Genomic DNA, 23,836 nt, shown 5'->3' with positions numbered 1-23,836 from the left:
GCGTATCTCACAGGTTTTATCTGCGTCAGGATCATATGGTGTAGCGCCTGTGAAGATTATCAACCAGGCAGATGAGTAAAGGAACTTGTTAGTGTGAATTGATGCCTATAAATAATGTGTCGTGGCACCTACAGAATTAAAAGACAAGGCAGTTGACTGAAGCCGCTTATTAGTATGCTTAGTAAATATGGCTCTGTCATTGTTTCTCCTCTATGTTCATGCCTTTATTACTTCCTGCCTTGTATTCACGCTTGTGATGTCGAACTTCATGTCAAGTAGCTGCGATTTTAGTGTCAAACTTCATGACAAGCCATAATCTTTTGTGGTATTATAAACCATCTGAAATCAATTCTGCTTTCTAATCTCTTACCATCTTTGGCATCAATATATCTTGCTCCTACCGTAGTTAATTGTTTTTCCTTAGCTTTGTTGTTATTCTATTTGAATGCATATGCTAAATCTGGGCTACCACTAACTTACCATTACGTGTTTGACCAAATGTTGGGACCGGTATCCCGCGCCAAGGCGTGATCCCGATCTAGTTATAGTTATAGAGAGAACCCGATTGTTCGACGACATGCGCGAGAGTCACTAGCTAGCTGCTGTGTGGTGCACGGTAGTTGGAGAAGCTATATGCATATGTGCGAGTCGTTCTGATCAAGCAGGTTAGTAGGATGTCCCAATTGGCATACCAGACTCTCTATCTCGTTATTGATGTTGTGTGTACTTGGCGGTGGTGCATCCACGAAAGCCGTATGTGCAAGTAGACTGTAGACCTCCTGTTGCATCCTGCGTGGTAGTTGGAGGCCTTGATGTATGCACAAGCGTACTTGCTGGGTGCGTTTCGAGGAGCCTAGGGCGTTGTTGCGCCCCTGTAAAGGGTGCTTGGATTTAATGTGTTTATTTTAGTCTGACTAAAAATAGTCTTTTTAAGAGGCTAAAGTTCCAAGCATCCGTGATTAAAGAGAGGCTAAAACTAGTTTTCAGACTAAAACTTTTTAGTCAGGGGTACCTCTACTAAAAGGGTGGTTGGATACGTTTTAGTCTCATGACTAAAAGTAGTGGGACTAAAACTTACTAGCCTCATCCATGCTTGGATTCAAATATTAAAGATGCTAAAATCAATTTAATGAGCGTTTTTTATCCTTCAAACCCTCAAATTCAGAACTCGCATGTGTTAAAGAAAAAGAGTTAAATAAAAAGAGAGAGAACTAATCCAGAACTCGTGATGCTTGATGAATACGATTCTATTGTGGCCATTGTGCGGTGGCGGTACCCCAGCCGGTTGCCTTGCGATGCACAAGGCCCCGTTGCGGCCGTTGCCGGCAAGCTCACAATGCACAGAATCCCGTTGCGGCCATAGCGCGTTACCCCCACTCCAAAGTCGTTGTCTCTCGGTGAATAGGACCCATTGTGGCCGTAGTCGGCTGCCTCTTGATGCACAAAAAGCCATTTCAGTCATAGCACGATACCCCATCCCGAAGCTATGGCCTCTCGATGTATAGTGCCACATTCCAGGTTCACCATTGCTGCGTACCCCACCCCTGCAACCTTCTGTTGCCTCTTGATACATTGCTCCGTTCCTGCGTATGTGACAACATACCACCACCCTGGCCAGCAGGGCGTTGCCTCTCAATGTACATTGCATACTTTGCGCAAGTGTTGGAGAGGCTGGACGTATATACACGGGTGCCGACGGCCGGTACATGAACAAACTGGTGTGTGCTTGACCCGTATTTTTGCAGCGTGGTCACACATCCGTGTTCAAAATTTAGACGGGACTGATGATGTCCTACAAGTGCACAGGGCTGTTGTAGCACTTTTGCGATAAGGAAAGTGTCGAACCCATAGGGAGCGAATAGGAAGGCATCACAAACTTCACAACTACATTATCATTTCTACGTACGCGCCCAAACCGGAGTTTGAAGACACTCTCCTTTGGTCAGTTGCTAGGAAGATAAATAAAAAGGAGGTTTTAACTAAACTACAAATGGAAAAATAAAAGACAGAAAATTGAAGAGACTAAACTATAGCAAAAGTGTCTGAGTAGTAAACGTTCTCGAGGGATCCGGAGTCATCACCACGAGTATGACATTAACAACACATGCAAAAACGTGGCTCTACATTGGTATCACTAATCCACTTGATATGATCTCGCGTGGGCGGAGCCAATAAAGTACGCATCCCCAGTCCGGTTATTGAGTACACTCGTGCCACCACCGCGTGCCCACACTCTGGTTACCACAACAATGATTAAAGGTTCCCCCGTGGACACGACATTAAGTTCTAGGGTTCTCCACTAATCCCTCTTGCAATGATCGTGGACGAAGGGAGTAAGGCCGTGTCACTACCTACTCCTCAACCACTCGTCACACCAATATTAATTACCTCTGGTCCACAAGGGGATAACGCTCAACACCATGAGACAGTCAACATAACAGATATATCGAGAATGATCGGATCACTTATTCAATCAAGTGCTAATCATGCAACGATTCATCCAAATCCTCAAGAACTAATACAACTACTCAAACATTCTAGAGGGAGAGGGCAAGTTACAAGCCTTTCTCTAATCTCCCTTTCTTTCTCCAGAATCGCCTCGATGCATCTTATGCCCTTCCTCTACTCTCCCTATCTTTCTCTCCCTCGTTCATCTCTCTCATATCGCCATGTTTTTTCCTTGTTGTCGCCATGCAATGAATTACGCACACGCAACAACCATCACTGCCAGTCAGTTGCGGGCCTGATCCAAAGGAGAGTGCCGTGCTAATGCATGGCCGCTCGCCGTGATGTTGTTGCCTAGTCGTCGTGATGTTGCTATGTTACTTCTTGCCAGGCTGTGGCGCATGCACTTGCTAGGTGTTCTGTTGCCGCTCATCGATGCGCCACGCTACAGAAAGGACCTGTGCTAACACCATCACTGTTGCAACAAGCGAGCACAACATGGGTCATGTTGCATATATACCTCGAGCACGACATGGCTCATGTTGCAAAACTACCCAAATGTTTCAGGTGTTTGGAAAGCAATCTCAACATGGGTCATGTTGCAAACCCCTAAGCGCAGCATGACTCATTTTGCAAACCCGTTCAAACCTGTCAGGTGTTTGCAAAGAGGGTTCAACATGGGTCATGTTGTAAACCAAGTGCAACATGACTTATGTGGCAAACCCTAAACCGCAGCTGACGCCGCTCAAATCAAAACGGCTATTGCATGCGGGGTCCAACAGCTCTGGAGGCAGTCGTTCCGATGCGAGTTCAGCTGGACGACGCGTAGTGCTGCCAACAAAGCCCTTTTGTTTGATCTCCATAATATTGGCTGAGTTTTAACTATTTAATGTACTATGACGGGCAAAGCCAGCCTGAAATCATTTGATTGAATTTCAAAGTTCAATGCCTTTAGGGCATTTACAACCACAATGGGCAAATTTGACCCCTCGAAAAGTATGGCAAGATTTTCTTAGGCAAGCCAAAATGTGACTAACAATTTAAGCAACTCAAGACAAGTGTGGCAAAAATAACATGGCAATATATGATAAAAATAATCACAATCCAAACAGCCCCTAAAAGTAGTACCAGATGATTTTATTTGGGTTTGGATCAGCTATGTTGAGAGAATCGAGACGGAGTTTGCATGTGTCAGGAAACAAAGACAAAGTGTGGCAAGATATGGCTAGGAGCTAAACAGCTCCAAAATCATTTTCAGCCATGTGATCTGAGTACTACTACACTGCTGCGGCGGCTATTGATAGGGTGGACGCGGCCAAGGCTGACACGAAAGAGAACCCGCACCGCACATGTGAGCCTACTGAGCTAGCTGGTCGGCACTGGGAGAGAGACGGGCGGAGACTCGCAGTAAACCAATCATTGCCCTCCTCGTCCTCCACTGCCGCCGACATCCTCCACTGAATCGAGTTGCTCCTCCCTGCGGCCAACCCCCCCCCCCCCCCCCCCCCCCGAGCAGACTGCAGAGGATACATTTGCGAGCGCCGGCGGCGAAGTGCCGGGAACGAGGGCGGAGGTCACGTTCCGGCGATGCCATCGTCCCCTTTTTTTTCTCTCCCCTTTTTCTCATGGTTTAAGACAGCTTCTCTTGCAATGCAGAGCTCTGTGGTCGAATAAGCCCCGATCCATAATCCATAAGCCTCAACGAACTATCTACAGTCCCAATCCATAATCCAGTGGTAAGCGTAAGCCCTTAAAAATTTTCTTTTGCGGGGCTAGATTCTTTATTGAGTTGAGAATTTTCGGGTGCCTATCCAAGCGTGTTTTGGCTTGGAGTGGACTTCCTAAAGTTCCAGCTTAACCCCTGATGTCTGAAGGGCTACATATGGCATCTGAATTTTGAAATTTTGAGCATTTGGATATCTTATTAATTGGCGAGCACACACTTGTCTGATGCTTACACGCCAATTTTGCAGCGTGATATTTAGAACCTGATCACTAGAGCTGCTCAAGTGGTTGGTGGTGATCTTGATGGCCCGATGCCGCAGACAAAAGAGCATATTCTTCTAGCTCCACAGGTTTCAAATTCTGTGAATTTTTGCCAGCAATAGCATTAAGAAAGAGAAACCACGGGATATGGCCACCATGTGCTGTCTTTGCAGGTGTGACAAGATGGACATTTTCCCTCTGTTTTTTAGGTTGGTGTGTCATCACTTGTTGATGATCCAGACTTCAGTTTTTTTTCCTTTTTGAAAAGAAGGAATACCCCTGGCCTCTGCATCTCTTGAGGTACACGGCCATCATCCAGACTTAAGTAGAACTTGTGGAGCTGGAGCTTCAAGGTATGTCCCCGTGTTTTCTCGTTCTCTACATTGTTTTTGGTTAGTTGATTATGTTCTCGTTCTAAAATAATTTTGTTGTCTCATTTTTTTAGAGTCCTCAGTTTCTCCTAGAAGTTCCCTGGCGATGAAGTTCCAACCATCCGTGCATCTGCCTTGTCACCCATGGATGGCCATGGTTATCCTCCCTCTCCTCCCTCTCCTCCTGCTCCTCGTGCCTCTCGCCGCTGCTCAATGGTCATCCTGCAGCAAGAGCGACGACTATAAATCTAATAGCACCTATGAAGCCAACCTCGGTCTCCTCTCTTCAACCCTCCCGAAGAAAGCAGCGTCCAGCACCACCCTCTTTGCAACCGGCATCATGGGCAATGTTCCGGACGTTGTCTACGCCCTCACGCTCTGCCGCGGGGACTCTAACGCCTCCGCCTGCGAGAGCTGTGTAACCACCGCGTTTCAGGACCTCCGGCAGCTCTGCCCGTACAAAAAGAATGCCGCCGTGTACTACGATCCCTGCATGCTCAAGTTCTCCAACAAGAATTTTCTCGCCGCCACCACCGTCAATGATCCACTCATGATCGTGAACACTAAGAACTTCACGACAAACGCCGACATCACCCAGCGATTATTGTTCACGCTTATCAACAGCACGGCTCAATTGGCCGCGAATAGCTTGAGGAGGTTCAGTACGTCGCGCTTAGATGTTGGTTCCTCCCCGACGTTGTACTGTCTTATGCAGTGCATGCCCGATCTGATTCCCCACGACTGCGAGTCATGTTTCCAGGATATCTTGAATATTACGCTCGAGTACCTGGGTGGTAAGCAAGGTGGCCGAGTTCTGGGGACACGGTGTTACATGAGGTACGAGATGTACCCATTCTTCCAAGGGGACCCTACGCTGCGCATTATCAACTTGGCCCCGCATGTTCCGACGATCAACAACACTACGACACCAGCTACCGTGTACCCACAATCGCAGCCACCAGATGCAGCGCCACCCCCGGAGGGAAAAGTGACCGGCCAAGAACATAAAGGTATGTAAAATTCACACAACGGCTTCACATAAACAGAAAAAGGAACTTCTACTCGGAAGTGACTTATAGTGATATACTCCACTTACAAGAAGGAAGCTTGGAAATAATTAAGAATTGTATTCTACATAGTGGCAATCTCCACTTACAAGGAAAACTGGTACTTGAATATTTTCATTAGTATGAAAATTAGCTTTTTATAAATATGTGGTACTAGCACTTTTAGAGCATCTCCAACGTCAAGCCAATATTTTGACCCCCCAAATCCATTTTTTGTGAGAAGAGAGAAGATTTAGGTAGCCGATTTTTTTCCTGTTTTTACAACATATCTAAAACTGGATACCCAAATTTTCAAAAGCAAATGAAACATAAAGATCAGACACCGTGGGGCCGCGAGGCGGATCCGGAGGCGCCAAAGACCAGAATCGAGCTCAGCGCCCGGAGTTCGGGGTGGCGATGGAGCTCGGGATGGCGACGTCGGAGCGGCGACACTTTTCCATGGGGCTTGGTAGGAAGGCAGGGGTGGTGGCGGCACTGTGCTTGGGGACGGCGGTGGGAGCTCGGAGTGACGGTGGGGAGCTTGGGACGGGCAGCAGGGACGAATCTGGCGGTGTGGACTTGACGCCGGGAGCGGTGGGACGGCTAGATTTGGGTCGGACTGACCGGCATTGGCGCGAACTTGTCGGGGATTGCAGGTTCGCGGTGGCGGCGACGAAAGTTCGTCACCAAGCGACAGTTGAGCTTGGCGGCATGCTTTCGGGTTTATTTGGTAGGATGGTAGGAAGGACCCAGATATTAGTCCTGGGTAGGAAAATTTAGGTGGCTACCAAAAACAATTTGTTCCCCTGGCAGTCTGAGCTCTGCTGTTGGAACCATTTTTGGGCCAGCAAACCCAAAATTGCAGTTTTTAGGTCTTGGGGTCATTTTTTGGGTCTGCTGTTGGAGATGCTCTTTGACTAGTAGACCTGAGCCTAGGAACAGATAGATAAAAAGAAATAAGTCGAAGAACTAAGTTAAGTTAATGAAAAAGAAAAGGAAGTTCAATCAAAAAGAAAAGGGGAAAGATGTTAGAACGGTTCAAATGTCAATGAAATAGGTGAAGTTTCCTTGTCAAATAGCACAGACCCATGTTTAATTGGTGTAGCTTATTTTTCATTGCCTCCATCACTAAATGAATTTTTTTTTATTTACATATGACAATTGTACATGAATTATACTTTTTTAGGACGCAAATCACGCAAGAGGGCGCTGTGGATTATTGTTGTGGTGGCTACACTACTGTCAATACTTATGTGCTTTATCTGTTTCATTGTATGGAAGAGAAGAAAAGGTTTGTTGACATGACGATTTATTCACCAGAACGTTCCTCTAAAAAAAACTACCACCTATTGATGTAGTTTGCCTGGTTTGAGACCCAAATTAACACTGGATATTTCTCTGAATTTAGGAAAGGTAAACATAAACAATCAAGCTGCCACAAATAGGCCGGAAGAATATGCACTGGTTTGGAGATTGGAGGAGAGGAGTTCAGAGTTCACACTCTTTGACTTTCCTGAGATATTACAAGCTACACACAACTTTTCCAAAGAAAATCTACTTGGGCAAGGTGGTTTTGGCCCTGTCTACAAGGTAAATGCATTGCCTTGAAAAGATTCGAGCATATGTTCATTCCAAAATATATATTAAATCATGATCAGCTTAAAGCTAAGAGTTGGCTGGTCACTAACCAATACATTCATGTGTGCATGCCGAATATATATATATATATATATATATATATATATATATATATATATATATATATATACTGAAACAAAAAAAAATAGGAAATCCTGATAAACTTGTTTATATAATTTTGTGCTATTTCGACGGGGGACTAAATCTCAGAAGGAAACAGAAGTAATGCAGTGAAACAGAATGTTACGAACGTGTATTGGATATGTGATGCTCTATATCCTCACATGGATGGCCACTAATCCTCTTTCTGTCATTACCATAAAATGCCTCAGTTTATTGTTGTACATACTCGCAGGGCCAATTACCAGATGGAATGGAGATTGCTGTTAAAAGGCTTGCCTCACATTCAGGACAGGGTTTCACAGAATTCAAGAATGAAGTTGAACTTATTGCAAAACTACAACACAATAATCTGGTAAAGCTCTTAGGATGTTGCATTCAGGGAGAGGAAAAACTATTGGTGTATGAGTATTTGCCAAATAAGAGCTTGGACTTTTTTATATTTGGTACGCACATTGTAGTTTTTATTCGTATTTTTGGACTGTGATTCATTCATACTCTAAAATGCACTTTCTAATGCGTAGATGAAAACAGAACAACTTTGGTTGATTGGGAAAAAAGACGTGTCATAATCGAAGGGATAGCCCAAGGTCTTCTATATCTTCACAAGCACTCTCGATTGCGCATCATACACAGAGATCTCAAGGCCAGCAACATTCTCTTGGACCAGGACATGAATCCTAAAATTTCTGATTTTGGCCTGGCGAAAATTTTCAGCTCCAATGACACTCAGGGAAGCACAAAGAGGGTAGTGGGAACATAGTAAGCATACCTTTGTTTTACAAATTACAACATATATAGTGCCTACAATACCATTTTTAGGTAATGTACCACATTGTAATTTTAGATATAATATTGTCTTGTGCTTCTAACTCATTTCAGTGGTTATATGTCTCCGGAGTATGCATCTGAAGGCATTTACTCAATCAAATCCGACGTGTTCAGCTTTGGTGTGTTGTTTCTTGAGATCCTTAGTGGAAAAAGGAATTCTCGTTTCCATCAATGCGAAGACTTTCTTAACCTTCTTGGATATGTGTGCATTTTCTAAACTCTCGCATACGAGTGTATTGTTTTCTAGACTGATGTTTCTTTTATCATGTATGTGATGAAAATAGTTTATTTGCTTCTTGCAGTCATGGTATCTCTGGGAAGGAGGAAGATGGCTTGAGCTTCTAGATGTATCAATTGTTACGGAGGTCCATACAACAGAGGCTAGAAGGTATATTAACATTGCACTGATGTGCGTACAAGAGAGTGCGGATGATCGACCCACCATGTCAGATGTTGTTGCAATGTTAAACAGCGAGAGTGTTATTATTCCAGAGCCTAATCCTCCTGCATACGTTAATGTAAGAGTATCTAAGGTTGTTCCATGCAGTAATAATGATGTAACCATCACCGAAGAGCCAAATGGAAGATAGTTGATAACTTCGTATCTGAGTTGTACACTAATCCACACCGAACTCTAGATGTTATCGCTACATTATCTGCTGAAGACGCTTAATTTCATCCCTACATGTGTGTAGTCATTATGTAAAGTGCTTAGGGGTGCGTCCTCATGCACCGTGTCAAAACTCATAGAGGCGCAGCGTAAGCTTGTCTAGAAGATATTGAGACGTTTATAAAGTGTATCTATCCTCGCATAGATGTTTTGGTCGATGCTGTTACTCATTGTATCTACCGTAGTTGAGATGCTATATTGCGTCCTAAATAATTACAGTACATTTTATTTTAATATCACCTTATTCTTAGGTATACCACCCAAGAATTGGGCATATGAAGACAAGCACATTATTATAAACGATAAAAGTAGTAGAAAAATACAATGTGCTGTTGGAAAGAACTAGCAGGTTGCCAGGTCATCATATTTGGTCTGTTCAAAGTATCCAAAATATATATTTATACACTTCATACTATATGATTAAAATAATATAAAATACAAACATAACTACTTATCTCATGGAAGGTACAAACTTGCCACATAAATTTTGCTTCAAAGTTTAAATCCTGCACGGTCAATGAACTTATCCACCGTTAGCAGGATATAAATATCAAAAGATCTCCTTCGTGTTTGTCTTATCATGACAACTCCACGGAAATGCTTCTTTTCGTAACAGTGTGTAACTGCTACGACCTCAAACAGCAGCACCGGAACCTTATCAGTTACGTCGAGGTTTCCATGATACTAACAGGCATACCAATATTCTAGTTAGCCATGCATGCCAATGGAATTATCTTGGAAGAAAACATGGAAGGCGCATATAGATGCAACACATACTTTACCCAGCAGGATTCAGTTAATGCATCTGCTGTCAGGTTGAAATCCTTTGGATTTCAAGTCTTCTTTTTAAAGTCTACAGCAGCAGCCACCAGTGCAAAAATGCATCTGTTATCAGATTGAAATCCTTTGGATTTCAAGTCTTCCTTTAAAGTCTACAGCAGCAGCCACCAGTGGAAAACGATGGTGCGGTGCACAAAAGCTAGTAAATACTACCCGTAATGCTTTTCCTACACGACCACCACTGCAGTAATAATGACAGTATTAACCCACATATCAATACAGCCTATGCATACCGACAGAGCTTCATTCACCGCAGGAGAGAACAACCGCTACAGAGATACGCCGGTCGTCGTCCTTCATAACCAAAATATGATAGGCTTACTTGGTCTGCCCTAGTTCACTTGACCTGGTCTGCCCGCCTACTGTCTGATTGCTAGCATTCCCATCAACAACTGAATCAAAGTGATCAATTATCTGCCATCTGGCTCCTCAGTGATGGTCAAGTCATTATTACTGCAGATGGTGTCGGCATTATTACTGTATGGAACACTACCCGATTCATCTTCCTTGGATACCCGTAGGTTGAAGTATGCCGGATGTTTAGGCCCTGGAAGACTAACATTCTCGCTGTTTAACATTGCGACGACAGTCGACATGGTTGGTCGATCGTCTGCGCGCTCTTGTACACACATTAGCGCAATGTTAATGTACCTACTAGCCTCCGCTGCATGGATCTCCTCAACAATCGATGCTTCTAGAAGCTCAAGACATCTCCCTCCTTCCCAGAGATGCCATGACTGCAGAGAATTTGTCAGCATGAAAAAGGTGACTTTGGTCGAAAAAGTAATGGATATACGTGTGCGAGAGTTCGCAAAATGCTCACATATCCAAGGAGGTTAAGAAAGTCTTCATGCTGATGGAAACCAGAATTCCTTTTTCCACTAAGGATCTCGAGAAGTAACACACCAAAGCTGAAAACGTCAGATTTGATCGAGTAAATGCCTTCAGATGCATACTCCGGAGCCATATAACCACTGAAATGAGTTGTAGGCACAAGTAAAATATTGTATCAAAAATTTAAAGGTTGATGAATCAGCTGATTAATTGTTTCATACGCTTACTATGTTCCCACCACCTTCTTTGTGCTTCCTTGAGTATCATTGGAGCTGAAAATTTTTGCTAGCCCAAAATCAGAAATTTTAGGATTCATGTCCTGGTCCAAGAGAATGTTGCTGGCCTTGAGATCTCTGTGTATGATGCGCAATCGAGAGTGCTTGTGAAGATATAGAAGACCTTGGGCTATCCCTTCAATTATGACACGCCGTTTTTCCCAATCAACCAAAGTTGTTCGGCTAACATCTGCAGATTAGAGAGTGCATTTTATAGTACGGATGAAACGCGGTCCAAAATATGGTTAAACTACATTGTGCGTACCAAAGATGAAGAAGTCCAAGCTCTTATTTGGCAAATATTCGTACACCAAAAGTTTTTCCTCTCCCTTAATGCAGCATCCCATGAGCTTGACCAGATTACTGTGTTGTAGTTTTGCAATAAGTTCAACTTCATTTTTGAATTCTGTGAAACCCTGTCCTGAATGTGAGGCAAGCCTTTTAACTGCAATTTCTGTTCCATCTGGTAACTGGCCCTGGAAGTATGTACAAAACTGGAGGCATTATATTTTACTGAAATTACAGAAAATGGATTAAATGCCATCCATGGGAAAGGACTTTCTGTATATACAGCAAATAGCATACCAACATCAAAATATCCAGTACATGGCCTTAATATTCCATTTGAGTGCATTACTTCTATTTCCTTCAGAGTTTCAGTCCACTGCTGAATAGTGCAAAATAAACATTTTATCAAGAGTTTCTTAATTTTTTTTCCTTTCTAGTTTAGGGCTACGTTAGGTTTCTTATGCTAATCATATTTGGTTGAGATACATTTATAAAACTGGATTTTAGGCTATATATAATATATGCTGATCAAGCAATTGTATGTAAAAAAATTCATTCTAGGGCATCGATGATATAATGGAAAGCGTGCGGCTTCGCATTTTTCACTGTAGGTTGCTAGTACAGGATGAGTGATATGATAACTGCCATTGTGGATACGAGAGCTTATATTATTTTCCAAGGTAGTTTACAAAACTAGGAAAATCATAGTATGATTCATTATAGATTGGACTACTGTAATTAGTGCTATTGTAAGTATATAATGATGATTTTTAGGAAACCGTGAGTTAATATATATTTCAGAATGAACATATGATTGAATCTTTTCAAGACAATGCATTTACCTTGTAGACAGGGCCAAAACCACCTTGCCCAAGTAGGTTTTCTTTGGAGAAGTTGTGTGTAGCACGCAATACCTCAGATAAGTCAAACAGAGTGAACTCTGAACTCTTCCCTTCCAATCTCCAAACCAACGCGTCTTCTTCCGGCCTATTCATGGCAGCTTGATCATGTAAGATTTCCATTCCTAAATTAAGGGGGCACACATACAACGTTAAGGCTGACAACATAAATAAGTGGTAGTTTTTCTTAGAGGAATGTTGTAATAGTGATAACAACAAACCTTTTCTTCGCCTTCTCATCCATACAACAAAACAGATAACGCACAGAAATATTGACAGTAATGGAGCTGCCACAGCGATAATCCAGAGTGGCCTCTGGCGTGAATTGCGTCCTAAGAAAAACACAAAGTCATATATAGTTTTCATATAAGTATAAAAACTAATTTATTTAGTGATAGAGGAAATGACAAATCAGTTGTAGGTTGTGGATCATGTCACTCAACCACAATTAACCAATTGAACATGGGTCGCCCCCCTTTGACCTTTGAACCATTCTGACTCTAGCATCTTTCCCCTTATCAATAAACATCCTTTTCTTCGTTATTGACTTAACTTAGTTCTTCTACTTATTTCTTTTTATTCATATATTCTTAAGCTCAGGTGTACTTGTCTAAAATTTTTGTTCCACACAAGATGTGTGGCATGTTACCTAAATTAATCAATCTAACTGAAGCCGAGATGTCATGTCCAGCCAGGGATCTGCTGGGAAGGATGAGACTTTTACATACCATGAATTTCTTTGGTGGTCGCTTGCGCCCCCGGAGGTGGTGGTGCCGCAACAGGCGACGGCGACTGCGACTGTGGAGATGGGTTCACGGTAATCAGTGGCGTGGTGTTGTTGATCGCCGGAACTTCAGATACCAAGTTGATAATACGCAGCATGGGGTCCCCTTGGAAGAATGGGAATATCTCGTACCTCATGGTACACCGTGTCCCCAGTACTCGACCACCTTTCTTACCATCCATGTATTTGACTGTATACTGGAAGTAAGGCTGCAAACATGCGGTGCAATCGTTGGCGGTCAGGTCTGGCGTGCACTGCATAAGGCAGTAGAGCGTAGGGAAGGAGTTGACGTCTAAGCGCGAGGTGGTGAACCTCCTCGAGCTGTTCGCGGCGGATTGAGCCGTGCTGTTCAGAAGCGTGAACAACAAGAGCTTGAAGGAGTCGGCTCTTGTCGGGATGTTCATCATCAAGCTCTCGATGCTCACAATGACAAGTATATGGTCATTGACAGTGGTGGCGAGAAAATTCTGGTTGGAGAACCTGAGCATGCAGGGATTGCTATCGTAGTACACGGTGGCATCCTTATAGTTCGCGCAGTGCTCCTGCGCGTCCTGGAAGGCGGTAACCAAACAGCCCTCGCAGGCAGAGGCGTTGGAGTCCCCGCGGCAGAGTGCGAGGGCGAAGATGACATTCGGAACATTGCCAACGGTGTCGGTGGCGAAGAGGTTGGTGCTTGACGCTGCTTTCTTCGGGAGGGTGGTTGAGAGGAGCTTGAGGTTGGCTTCGTAGGTGCTATTTGATTTGTAGTCGCCGCTCTCGCCACAGGATGGCCACAATTGGGCAGCAGTGAGAGGCATGAGGAGCAGGAGGAGGGGGAGGATAACCATGGCCATCCACGGATAACAAGGCAGATCCACGGATGATAGGAACCTCATAGCCAGGGAACTTGTAGAAACTGAAGAGTTCTAAAAACAAGGGAGACAAAAAACTAATGTTAGAACAGGAACATAATAACTAGTAAAAAGTAAAAATAATGTAGAGAACTGGAAAACGCTAGCATACATCGAAGCTCCACCGCCCCAAGTTATAAACTCTGGATCCTCAATAAGCGATGGAACGCCAACCTGCTCAGAACTGCAAAGACAGCATGCTATTGCTGGCAAGAATTCTCAGAATTCAGAACCTGTGGAGCTAGAAGAATATGCTCCTCTGTTTGCGGCACCAGGCCGTCAGGAGTTGGTAGTCAGATACACAGAGAAGGGATCGGAACACCATCATCCATTTGTAGCTCTGGTGACCATGTTCTAGATATCACGCTGCAAAACTGAAGTCTTGTAAGCATCAAAGAAGTGTGTGCTCGACAATGAATTAATTAAGAGATCTAAATGCTCTAAATTTCAAAGTTCAGATGTCACAAGTAGCCATGCAGCTGATATCAGGGATTAAAGCTGGAGGTTGAGGAAGTCTACTCCAAGTCAAAAACAGGGTTAAGCTGGAAGTTCAGAAAGTCTATTCCAAGTCAAAACAGGATTAACCTCGAAGTTTAGAGTATTTAACCAAAAACTACCACAATTCACGGAAACGTGACAGAAAACTACCACTTTACGATTTTGTCCCGAAAACTACCACTTTTTTATTAATCCGTGGCAAAAAACTACCAAGTGTGAAAACTGCTCGCTTTGCCTGGGTTAAACCTGAATCTGACTGCCCGACCCCACACATAAGCGGGCTAAAAATGCAATCAGGTCCCTAGTTTTTCTTAAAAAAAGCAATCCAGTCCCTGCGGGCCGACCGCTCCAGGCCCTCGCCGCCGCCGCCGCTCTCCGGCTCCCTCCGCCCACATGAGCTCCAGATCGAGTTCGGGCGCGACGGCGGCCATGGCTAGCTCCTCCAACCTCCTCTAGGATTTCCCATGGAGGAAGACCAGGGATAGTCCCCGTCGCCGGCGGCGAATGACGGCAAGAGGGACGGCGAAAATCAACCGGAGCATGTCAGCGCACGTTGCCCCAACCTCCTCTCCATATCCCTCGTCTTCTCTTTTTGGAGCAGGAGCTCTACAGCCATGTCGCGCCGCCGTCGTCGAGAGGAGAGCCTCGCCGCGCCCGGATCCGCTTCCTCAACCCTCCCATGGCTCAGCTCTCGCAGGGCAGGCTGTTGGTTGTCGCCGATGGCCCATGGGACGGCGATGCTTGACGTCTCCTCCCGGTCGAGCGGAGGCAGCGGCGCGGGTGAGGGAGGCGGCGGGGCGGAGATTTTGGCTGGATCCGGCGAGGAGGCGGGGCACCAGAGGTTGGGGAATGCAGATCGAGCAGCGGAGATGCTCCAGCGTCAAGCAGGTGCGGCGGCGCGACGGAGGAGAGAGAGGTTAGGGGAGGGAGGGAGAGAACGACGGGAGACAGAGAGAGGGAGCAGTGGAGAGGTTCCTGGTGAGGCGGCCGTGTCCTAAGGGTAGCGGGGAGGCGCGGTTGGAGGAGCTAGCCATGGCCGAAGTCGGCGAGCTTGAGCGCGCCGGTGGCGTCGTCGAAGGCGGCGTGGAGCACGACCGGGTGCAGGCTGCAGGGACTGGATTGCTTTTTAAAAAAAACTAGGGACCCGATTGCATTTTTAGCCCGCTTATGTGTGGGGTCGGACAGTCAGATTCGGGTTTAACCCAGGCAAAGCGAGCAGTTTTCACACTTGGTAGTTTTTTGCCACGGATTAATAAAAAAGTGGTAGTTTTCGGAACAAAATCGTAAAATGATAGTTTTCTGTCACGTTTCCGTAAATTGTGGTAGTTTTTGGTTAAATACTCGGAAGTTTAGGAGGTCTCTCTTCATCAAGTCAAAACGCGCCTGGTATATCTTCATTTGATAGTTCGCTGAGCTTCGCTCGGACAGGCACCCGAAAATTCTGAACTCAACGTGTCGTTTAGGGTGAGCAAAATCCAATATTTTCTCTTCATCAGGCTGAATAAAGAATCTAGCCCCGCGAAAAGAATAAAAAAATCCTAGGGGCTTACCACTGGATTATGGGGTTGGGATTGCAGATAGGGGCCTGTGGGTTCTCTATGGTTATGGATAGGGGCTTATAGACCACAAAGCTTTGCATTGCAGGAGAAACTGTCTTAAACCATGGGGAAAAAATGGGGGAAAAGGAGGTGATTTCGTACCGGGCTTACCACCGGAAGTGGAAGAACGATGGCGTCGCCTGCGCGCGGCCTCCGTGCTCCTCTCCGGCACGTCGCTGACGGGCGCCGGCGCTCGCTCCCCTCCCCTGCTCGCTCCGCTCGCCAATGTATCCTCCGGTCCAGGCGGCGTGGCCCGGAGATGTCGGCAGAGTGGGAGTGGGGGAGGAGCAGCCACTCGATTCAGTGGACGACGGCGGCGCAGTCGGAGTGCACTTCTTTTCAGACTTGGGTGGACTGGACGAGGAGAATGACTGGCTAACCACGAGTCTCCGCCGTCCGTCTCTCTCGCACTGCCGACCTGCTGGCTCAGTGGGCTCACACGGGCCTGCTTCCAACGTCAGCCTGGGCCGCCTCCAGCCTTAGCCGCAGCATTCTAACTAATACCGTGTCAGCCCAGACCACATGGCTAGAGATGCCATGACTGCAGAGAATTTGTCAGCATTTGCTCTTTTTTTTAGATATTATTTTTGAGTTTTGTTAGGGTTTGTGCCCTGCTTAGAGAGATGAGGCAGTGGTGACTCTCTGAAGATGAAATGAGGTTCTCCCAGTAGCCCCCATCCTGATGGTGCTTGTAGCGTCAACAGAGGGCGTGTGAAGCTTTGCCTCCGGCAGATCTCATGGGATTAGATCGGCGTTTGTCTTTGGTGGATCCACATGGATCTGGAATTAGTTCGTCTTTGTTCGTATGTCTACTGGTTGGACCCCTTCGATCTACAAGTCTCTTCATCGGTAGCGGTTGCTATTCTGGTGCGCGGGTCCCATGGGGCCATAGCACAACGACTTTCCGACAGTTTATTAAAAAAGGTTTGCCCGGTCCGATGTGGGAGAGGCTATGACGGCGGCGTGCCTTCGGCTCGCTTCAGTGCTTGTAGTCGTCGCTAGCTGGTCTAGAGACATGAATGTATTTTTTTAACTCTGGTGCTTTTTTTTACTACCTTAACAGTTAATGAATAGATCAAAAAGAAATTCTCGCAAATAAAAGAACATTTTCAAGACACACTCGCCGCACATATATTGGATGTTTTGGTCACCACTGGTCTTCTTTCTTAAATTATTATAGCTTTTTATTTATTATAAGGGAGAATCATATTTAGTCTATTTAGTTTGTATTAATTTTCAAAATGAAATTATGTTTATATTATCAACAGAGAATATTTTGGGGCACAAAAACAGGATATGATGATGGCCCCGGCTAAGATACTTTCATCAACATGAGAAAGTGATACTTGTGGCCTCATCAGCATGAGAAAGTGATAGTTGTGGCCTCATCAACATGAGAAAGTGATAATTGTGGCATCTTTCTTTTTAGGAACCGGAGTAACCACCTATAGTTAAGTTTTCTAAGTCGCAACCCCTCAGCATGCACCTGTGGATCTTTAGTTGGCGTGTATCATCTTACGAGAATACAATGTGATATAGATAGTCGAGAAGAAGTCTACATAAAAGCCTTTGCCCCAATAGATTCAAGAAGTGTCGATTTCAAGAAGCGGGTCTTATGACATGGCTTATATCTTTTACATGCAAACACCAATTCACGGAAGATTCAAAACTCATCTATAACAAAACCCATAACAGCAAGAAAATACAGTACTTTCACATGGGGGTTAGAACCACATTCATATCTTAGTTGGAGTCCTGGGCTAACCCTATGGAAAACCCTATTCCCGCGTAACATGTCGGGGGACAAGCAATCGACGAAGCCGGCACCATTGCGAGCACACAATATGTACAAATTTCGGATGCATGCAATGCCGTGTTGGAATGACTTGAACAAGCGAACCAACCTGTGGTTGGATGGTTAGAGGGATTGTGGTATCCCCAATCCACCAATGTTCAAGTCCTGGTGCTCGCATTTATTTCTGGATTTATTTCAGGATTTGCGGCGATGCGCATTCAGTGGGAGGAGACGTTCCCGACGAGGTGCCTTTGGTGACTTTGTAAATTTCAAGATGATATGTCGGCTCGGTCTTTCAGAAGTGCTCATAGGGATAAGTTGTGCATATGTGTTCATAGGGGTGAGTATATGCACATGTATATGAGCGCTTGCGTCTGTACTGTGTTAAAAAAAATGACTTGAACGACTTTCTTATTTTGCTTTTGATCATTTGATGCATGCACGCATCCTGCTGTGCATGCCCTTGGTAGACGAAACGAATAAATAAAAGGATAAACACATCCAGCTCACGCACGTTGTAAAACAACTACTCTGTCTACTTTGTTCTTTCTTTTTTATAGAAAAAAAGCGGGCTCATGATCAAGGTCATTACTAACTGGGACAAGGTTTTTTTTTTTTGCGAATCGACAAGGTTACTTACTTAATTACTTTAATTCATCTTTATTACTAGAAAAGAAGAAGGATTTTCCCTTTTTGCGGGGAAGAAAAGAAAAGGATTAATTAGCTGCCGCTCGCTGCCCTCAAGTTTGGAATGGAATGGAATTTTGGCGCCCGACCATGCATGCATGCATGCATTCTTTTCCCTTGGCTAAACTTTGTCCGATACTTGCGTGTCTTGTTCCTCCTCCGGCCCTTCCCACGACCAACACGCACGACGTGCCATTCGATCCAGCATTTGCATCGGAACAAGAAAATAAGAGAGATATTATCTGAGAGAGGGAGAGAGAGAGAGAGAGAAAGAGAGAGAGAGAGAGAGATGGCCGACACCGCTCGCTACCCTCAAGTTTGGAATGGAATAATGGAATTTTGGCTAAACTTTGTCCGATACTTTCGTGCCTTGCTACGCTTAGGCATTCCTGGCTGCCAAACAAGACCCCTGCCGACCAACACGGACGCACGACGAACCATTCGAGCACTTGCATTGGGAAAAGAAACTAAGAGATAGAGAGATCTAGAGAGAAAGAGCGAGAAATCTAGAGAGAGAGATGGCCGACACCGCCAAGAGCACCGTGGACTCGCTGTTGGGCACCTTGGCTAGAGTCATCGGCAACGAGGCGGAGCTACTGGGCGGAGTCCGGCGCGACATGCAGTTCATCAAGGACGAGATGGAGAGCATGAACGGCTTCATCCTGGACGTGGCCGACCCCACGGAGCAGAGCAACCAGGTCCAGGCGTGGATGAAGCAGGTCCGGGACGTGGCCTACGACTCCCAGAACTGCGTCGACCGCTACGTGCAGACCTTCGGTGGCGGCCACGGCTCCTCAGCGGGCCTCCTGGCATCCATCCGCCGGGCGCCCCGTGTGGTGCGGACCATGCCGGATCGACACCGCCTCGCGGTGCAGATCAAGGAGCTCAAGGTCCGGGCGCGCGAGGTGGGGGACCGCCGAAAGAGGTACGGCATTCAAGCTCAGAAGATACAGAGCAGCAATGCCGTTGAAGGAGGGGGAGCAGGCGCCAAGCTCGTCCTGGAGGAGGAGGTGGTAAAGGAGGATGCACGGAGGCGCCGTGCTCTTGCCGAAGCTACCAGCCTCTTGGACACCGACGCCCAGGAGGTGACCGCTTGGGTGACCGGGGTCCGGGAACACCATCAACATCATCATAAACCACTTTTGAGTTCTGTTGCTAAATTGTTGGGCAAAATATATCCCACCGTCAAGATGGAGGAGCTGCAGAAGGAAGTGGCCGCCATTGCAAGACAGGCGTTTGGCGATACGGACCCGGATAACATTGTTGATGCTACCGCCTGCCTTAGCAGACGAAGCAGTGACATCGGGTACATGGAGTTCAGTGTGGTAATCTCGTGGATCGTTCAGCTGCTAGGACTTGGCCGAAAAGCAAACTCAGAAGAAGATGGCGATTCCCTTGAGGAAGACAGAGAGAAAGAAATAAAGCCAGAACCAACAACCGTCGACGAGCATTTTAAGAAGGCAAAAACCCCGTGGGACATAATCCACGCGGAGAAGCACTACTCAAGGCAGCTCAAAACTTGGCTGGGGAAGGTATTCAACAATTTCATTGTCAAAGAACTAGTGCTGGGAAATGCCTTCTTGCAAGCTGCCGTAAAGCTAATACTGGGCAATGCATGGGTGCAAAAGTTCCTAGATGTTGTCGGTGCCACCGCCACCGCCGCCACCATTAGCGCCTCTATCAAAAATCACGCACCCGCCGCAGTCATTGACTACATCAGAAGGAATGAATCCGGGATTGAGTCCGAGATTGCTTGGTTAAAAGATATCGTTTCAGACGGCCGCTTGTCCAAAGATGGACGACGGCCTAGACTCCTTGCAATTGTAACACCACCGGTTGATGTCCCCTACCCAGAAGACGAGGAGGAGCCGCACGCATACCGCCCCGCGACTAAGATTGCGAGGAGGGTGCACGACATCTCACTCAAAGCCAAGAATTACGACTGTGTGGCTTGGATCAACGCCAGGCGCTATTCAGGGCGCAAGGAGAGGCTCCAGCTCTTACTGCAACAATTGCTGCATCCCTCATCTGGTGACGATCAAGAGGTTGACCTCCATGTCGAGCCTCTCAAGACGGAGACGAGCACATGGAGTGATGAGAGATTGCAGCGAAAGATTCGTAGGCTGCTACAAGGCAAAAAGTTCTTGATTGTTCTGGCTGATCATGAGGATGTGGCACCATGGGAAGACATAGCGTCTGCTCTACCACGGCGTGGACAATATGATGATAATAGCACAGTCATTGTTACTCCAGTGATACAACAGTCAGTTCAATTTCACGGGTGGTATTTAGCCAGCTGGTTGTTCTTGCTCAGTGCCTCGCGCTATAAAGTGCACTTCTATTCACATATTGAAGCTCTAAGCAAGAAAGCCAATGAATTGCTGGTCGGTGGCCACGAAAGTGAAGAGTTGAAGAGCAATGTTAAAAGAATACTGGAGAAATGTCGTTGGGATTCCTTTTCCACAGGGTTGTTTCTCCATGCTCTGTATGCTAATCCTCGCAGAAGCAACAATGAATTGGTGGCGTTGCAGCATCGATTACAAGATTTCAACACAGTGAGTAATGCCAGGGAAATCATAAGGTTCTGCTACGACGACCTGCCCAGTCAGTACAAGAGCTGCTTGCATTACCTATCCATGTTCCATGGCCCCCATTATTCCAATATTAGGAGGGCAAGCTTATTAAGGCGATGGGCTGCTGAAAACCTCATCACCACACGGCATGCATTGGATGAAGCCGAGCGTGGCTTCAATGCGCTGGTTGATCGAGGCCTTGTTCTTCTCGGTGGTATCAGCCCAACAGGCAAAGCCAAGACTTGTAGGGTACATCCTCATGTCTTATCCTTCATTACCAATATGGCCTGTGAGGACTATGTTGGGAACACAGATCTGCTACCTGCTGACTTGGCTCCCCGCCTTTCCATTCGCAATAGAATGCAACTTCAACAACTCTCCAATCAGCAACAGGCCACACATTTCAACATGTGCCGGCGAATACCCAGGCGTACCACTCCAACGCAAGAAAAAAATTCTAAAGACCCCTTGCCTGACATAGTAATGTTTCTGAACTCACTGCCTGCATCTTCTCAACTGGGACTGATCAAGGTTCTAGACCTAGAAGGTTGTCATGGACTAGACAAGCAGAAACTGAAGAACATGTGCAACAAGATATTTCAGCTCAAGTATCTAAGTCTAAGGAACACAGATGTTAAGGAGCTGCCCAAGGAAATCGGCAAGCTCCAGCACTTGGAGACATTTGACATGAGGGGAACCAAGATAAAATCATTCCCTGTGAATGTCGTGCTCCAGAAGCTAGTGCATCTGCTTGCTGGTCACAAACACCTCATGGATCAAGCAGCTAGTGCCACTGGATCTAATGAATCATTTTGCAATCTTCAAATGCCTCATGGAATTAGGAGCATGACAAACATACAAGTGCTATCCCATGTTGAAGTCTCTGATGTGAAAGAGTTGGATGCTGTTGGTCAGCTGCAGCAGTTGAGGAAGTTGGGAGTAATTATCCCTTGCAACAACCCTGATGTTATCACCCACTTGCTTCGAGTAACCGGGAAGCTAGATGAATACCTATCCTCGTTGTCGGTCCATATTGAAGTAGCAGAGGCTGATGTTGACTTGGATACAAAAGATCAAGATATCTCACACCCCAGGTCCCTTCAAAGCCTTAATATCGATGGCAAGATAGCAAGGCTACCTACTTGGATTAAAAAGCTTCATCGACTTTCCAAGATAGTTCTATGCCGTACCTCCCTGAAGGCTGATGATATAGAACTAGTCCTGGGTAAGCTTTTGCGGTTGCACACTGTTGTGCTGCGCTATGACTCATACAAAGACAACAAGCTTAATTTTAAGGAGAAAAGATTCGGACAACTCGAGCTTCTTGTCATTGATGGCTCAGACATCACCAAAATCAATTTTGATCCAGCTGCAGCTCCCAAGCTTGAGAGGATTGTTTGGACTTCCACTTCCAGTAGCAAGGCAGACATGTACGGGATTGACAAACTCCCAAGCCTGAGACAGATAGTGCTCACTGGCAGCTTCAACATGGATAGCATCAAACCAGCAATGTGCAAAAATCCAAACAATCCTATCCTTACACGTAAGTTAAAGGGCGATGCTGCTACTGCTGCCGCCGATGCAAGTCCCATTCCTGTTCCGCGGTAAAGATTTATTTCTGTTTGTGTGGTTTCATGCATTCGTGTGTGCTTGCGGACAGGCTTGTGTAGTTAATACTTACCCTGGTTGTGTGACTTGTGTCTGGATGTGTGATTATTTATTCTTCAATTGTGTCTGGGTGTGGGTCTGCGTGTGTGATTACTTATTCTGAGTTGAGTGTGGGATTGAGCATATGGTTGTGTCTATGCTCCTCAGTTGGATTTGTACGTGTGGTTTCCTTTGGACCCGCTAGGTTCCATATATATGATAAGTGTGGCGTGTTGTTGTGAATTCACTATATATGATAAGTGTGGCGTGCTGTCGTGAATTCACTCCGTGAGCTAGCAATAGCTCTTTTCATATCACCAGCATTCGCTCCGTCTCATTCTAGATCTCTTTCTCTTTCAGCTGTAAGCATTTCAAGTTAGCTGCTAGCTATACATATATGCACGCTACAGATATATCTGATTTCTGTTATACATGTGAGGGATTTCCTTCCCTTCCATTGTTGACATTTGGGTGCCAAGGGCTGGGAAGTGGGAAGACATCTCCTCTGCGGTTGGAGGGAGCCCATGTAGCCAGGGAAATCTCCACAGCTGGCTTGGTGCCCAGGGTTATATTTCCCTAGCAAAAAAATATATCCGAAAGGGTATCGATCCATGCAGCTCTCAAATCAACAACGTAGATAGTTTGTGACTTTGTGTCCTGTGGTGAGTATATACTAACACTGGGTGCACTAAAACCTGGTTGACGTGCCAGTGGTGCATCTCTTTATTCTCCGATGTTAGAAGGGAGAGAGAGGTTTGATGAAATAGTTCATGTATTGCTTGAGCCTCGTGGGCATATATATAGGAGTACATGATCATCTTGGAGTACAAGGCAAGGTAGAATAATATCCTACGCTATCCTAGATTTCCTAATAATCATGCTACTCAACATCCCCCCACAGTCATAACGGTAGCGACGTAGACGGTGAGACTGGAGAAGAATCCGAAGGGAAGCCGACGGACACCCCCTCAGCCGTAACGGTCGATGCATCGCGGAGTCGTGGCTGGAGTGGAAACCGACGAGGTTGCTCAAGCAAGGCGGTAGCCCTTTGCGCCGTTTGTCGAGGTAGTCGAGAGCGTAGGTGGTGTAGCCGTAGTTGAGGTAGCCGTGCGAAGAACGCC

At 45.8% G+C, this 23,836-nt stretch overlaps 3 protein-coding genes across 12 annotated transcripts; 2 read left to right on the top strand and 1 right to left on the bottom strand.

Moving 5' to 3' along the window:
- Positions 1–4,045: 4,045 nt before the first annotated feature.
- On the top strand, positions 4,046–9,116 carry LOC125546124 (cysteine-rich receptor-like protein kinase 10). 4 transcript variants are annotated; one of them, XM_048710276.1, is made up of 10 exons: positions 4,046–4,181; positions 4,419–4,520; positions 4,641–4,784; positions 4,877–5,812; positions 7,035–7,139; positions 7,257–7,438; positions 7,842–8,052; positions 8,131–8,368; positions 8,489–8,639; positions 8,722–9,116. In XM_048710276.1, the coding sequence occupies exons 4-10, from the start codon at positions 4,909–4,911 to the stop codon at positions 9,025–9,027; spliced, it is 2,097 nt and encodes a 698-aa protein (XP_048566233.1). In that variant the 5' UTR covers positions 4,046–4,181; positions 4,419–4,520; positions 4,641–4,784; positions 4,877–4,908; the 3' UTR covers positions 9,028–9,116. The 4 variants fall into 4 exon arrangements, with proteins under 4 accessions (XP_048566233.1, XP_048566234.1, XP_048566235.1 ...); XM_048710277.1 differs by having other exon boundaries at positions 4,419–4,784; positions 8,740–9,116; XM_048710278.1 differs by lacking the exon at positions 8,722–9,116 and having other exon boundaries at positions 4,419–4,784; positions 8,506–8,637.
- Positions 9,117–9,868: 752 nt separating this feature from the next.
- On the bottom strand, positions 9,869–16,323 carry LOC125546122 (G-type lectin S-receptor-like serine/threonine-protein kinase At4g03230). Of its 7 annotated transcripts, none has more exons than XM_048710270.1 (9): positions 16,116–16,323; positions 14,030–14,283; positions 12,972–13,932; positions 12,465–12,575; positions 12,187–12,368; positions 11,322–11,550; positions 11,009–11,246; positions 10,771–10,921; positions 9,869–10,684 (listed from the first exon to the last, which is right to left on the bottom strand). In XM_048710270.1, the coding sequence occupies exons 3-9, from the start codon at positions 13,900–13,902 to the stop codon at positions 10,358–10,360; spliced, it is 2,169 nt and encodes a 722-aa protein (XP_048566227.1). In that variant the 5' UTR covers positions 13,903–13,932; positions 14,030–14,283; positions 16,116–16,323; the 3' UTR covers positions 9,869–10,357. The 7 variants fall into 7 exon arrangements, 6 of the variants coding, with proteins under 6 accessions (XP_048566227.1, XP_048566231.1, XP_048566229.1 ...); XM_048710274.1 differs by having other exon boundaries at positions 11,322–11,532; XM_048710272.1 differs by having other exon boundaries at positions 16,125–16,262.
- Positions 16,324–18,942: 2,619 nt separating this feature from the next.
- LOC125546119 (disease resistance protein PIK6-NP-like) lies at positions 18,943–22,948 on the top strand. The gene has a single exon (XM_048710262.1). The coding sequence runs from the start codon at positions 19,014–19,016 to the stop codon at positions 22,674–22,676; it is 3,663 nt and encodes a 1,220-aa protein (XP_048566219.1). The 5' UTR covers positions 18,943–19,013; the 3' UTR covers positions 22,677–22,948.
- Positions 22,949–23,836: the final 888 nt, after the last annotated feature.

The sequence above is a fragment of the Triticum urartu genome, chromosome 3 (genome assembly GCF_003073215.2).
Source record: "Triticum urartu cultivar G1812 chromosome 3, Tu2.1, whole genome shotgun sequence".
NCBI lineage: Eukaryota > Viridiplantae > Streptophyta > Magnoliopsida > Poales > Poaceae > Triticum > Triticum urartu.
Note: the sequence above shows the minus strand (reverse complement) of the source record. Positions and strands in the feature narration are given on the sequence as shown.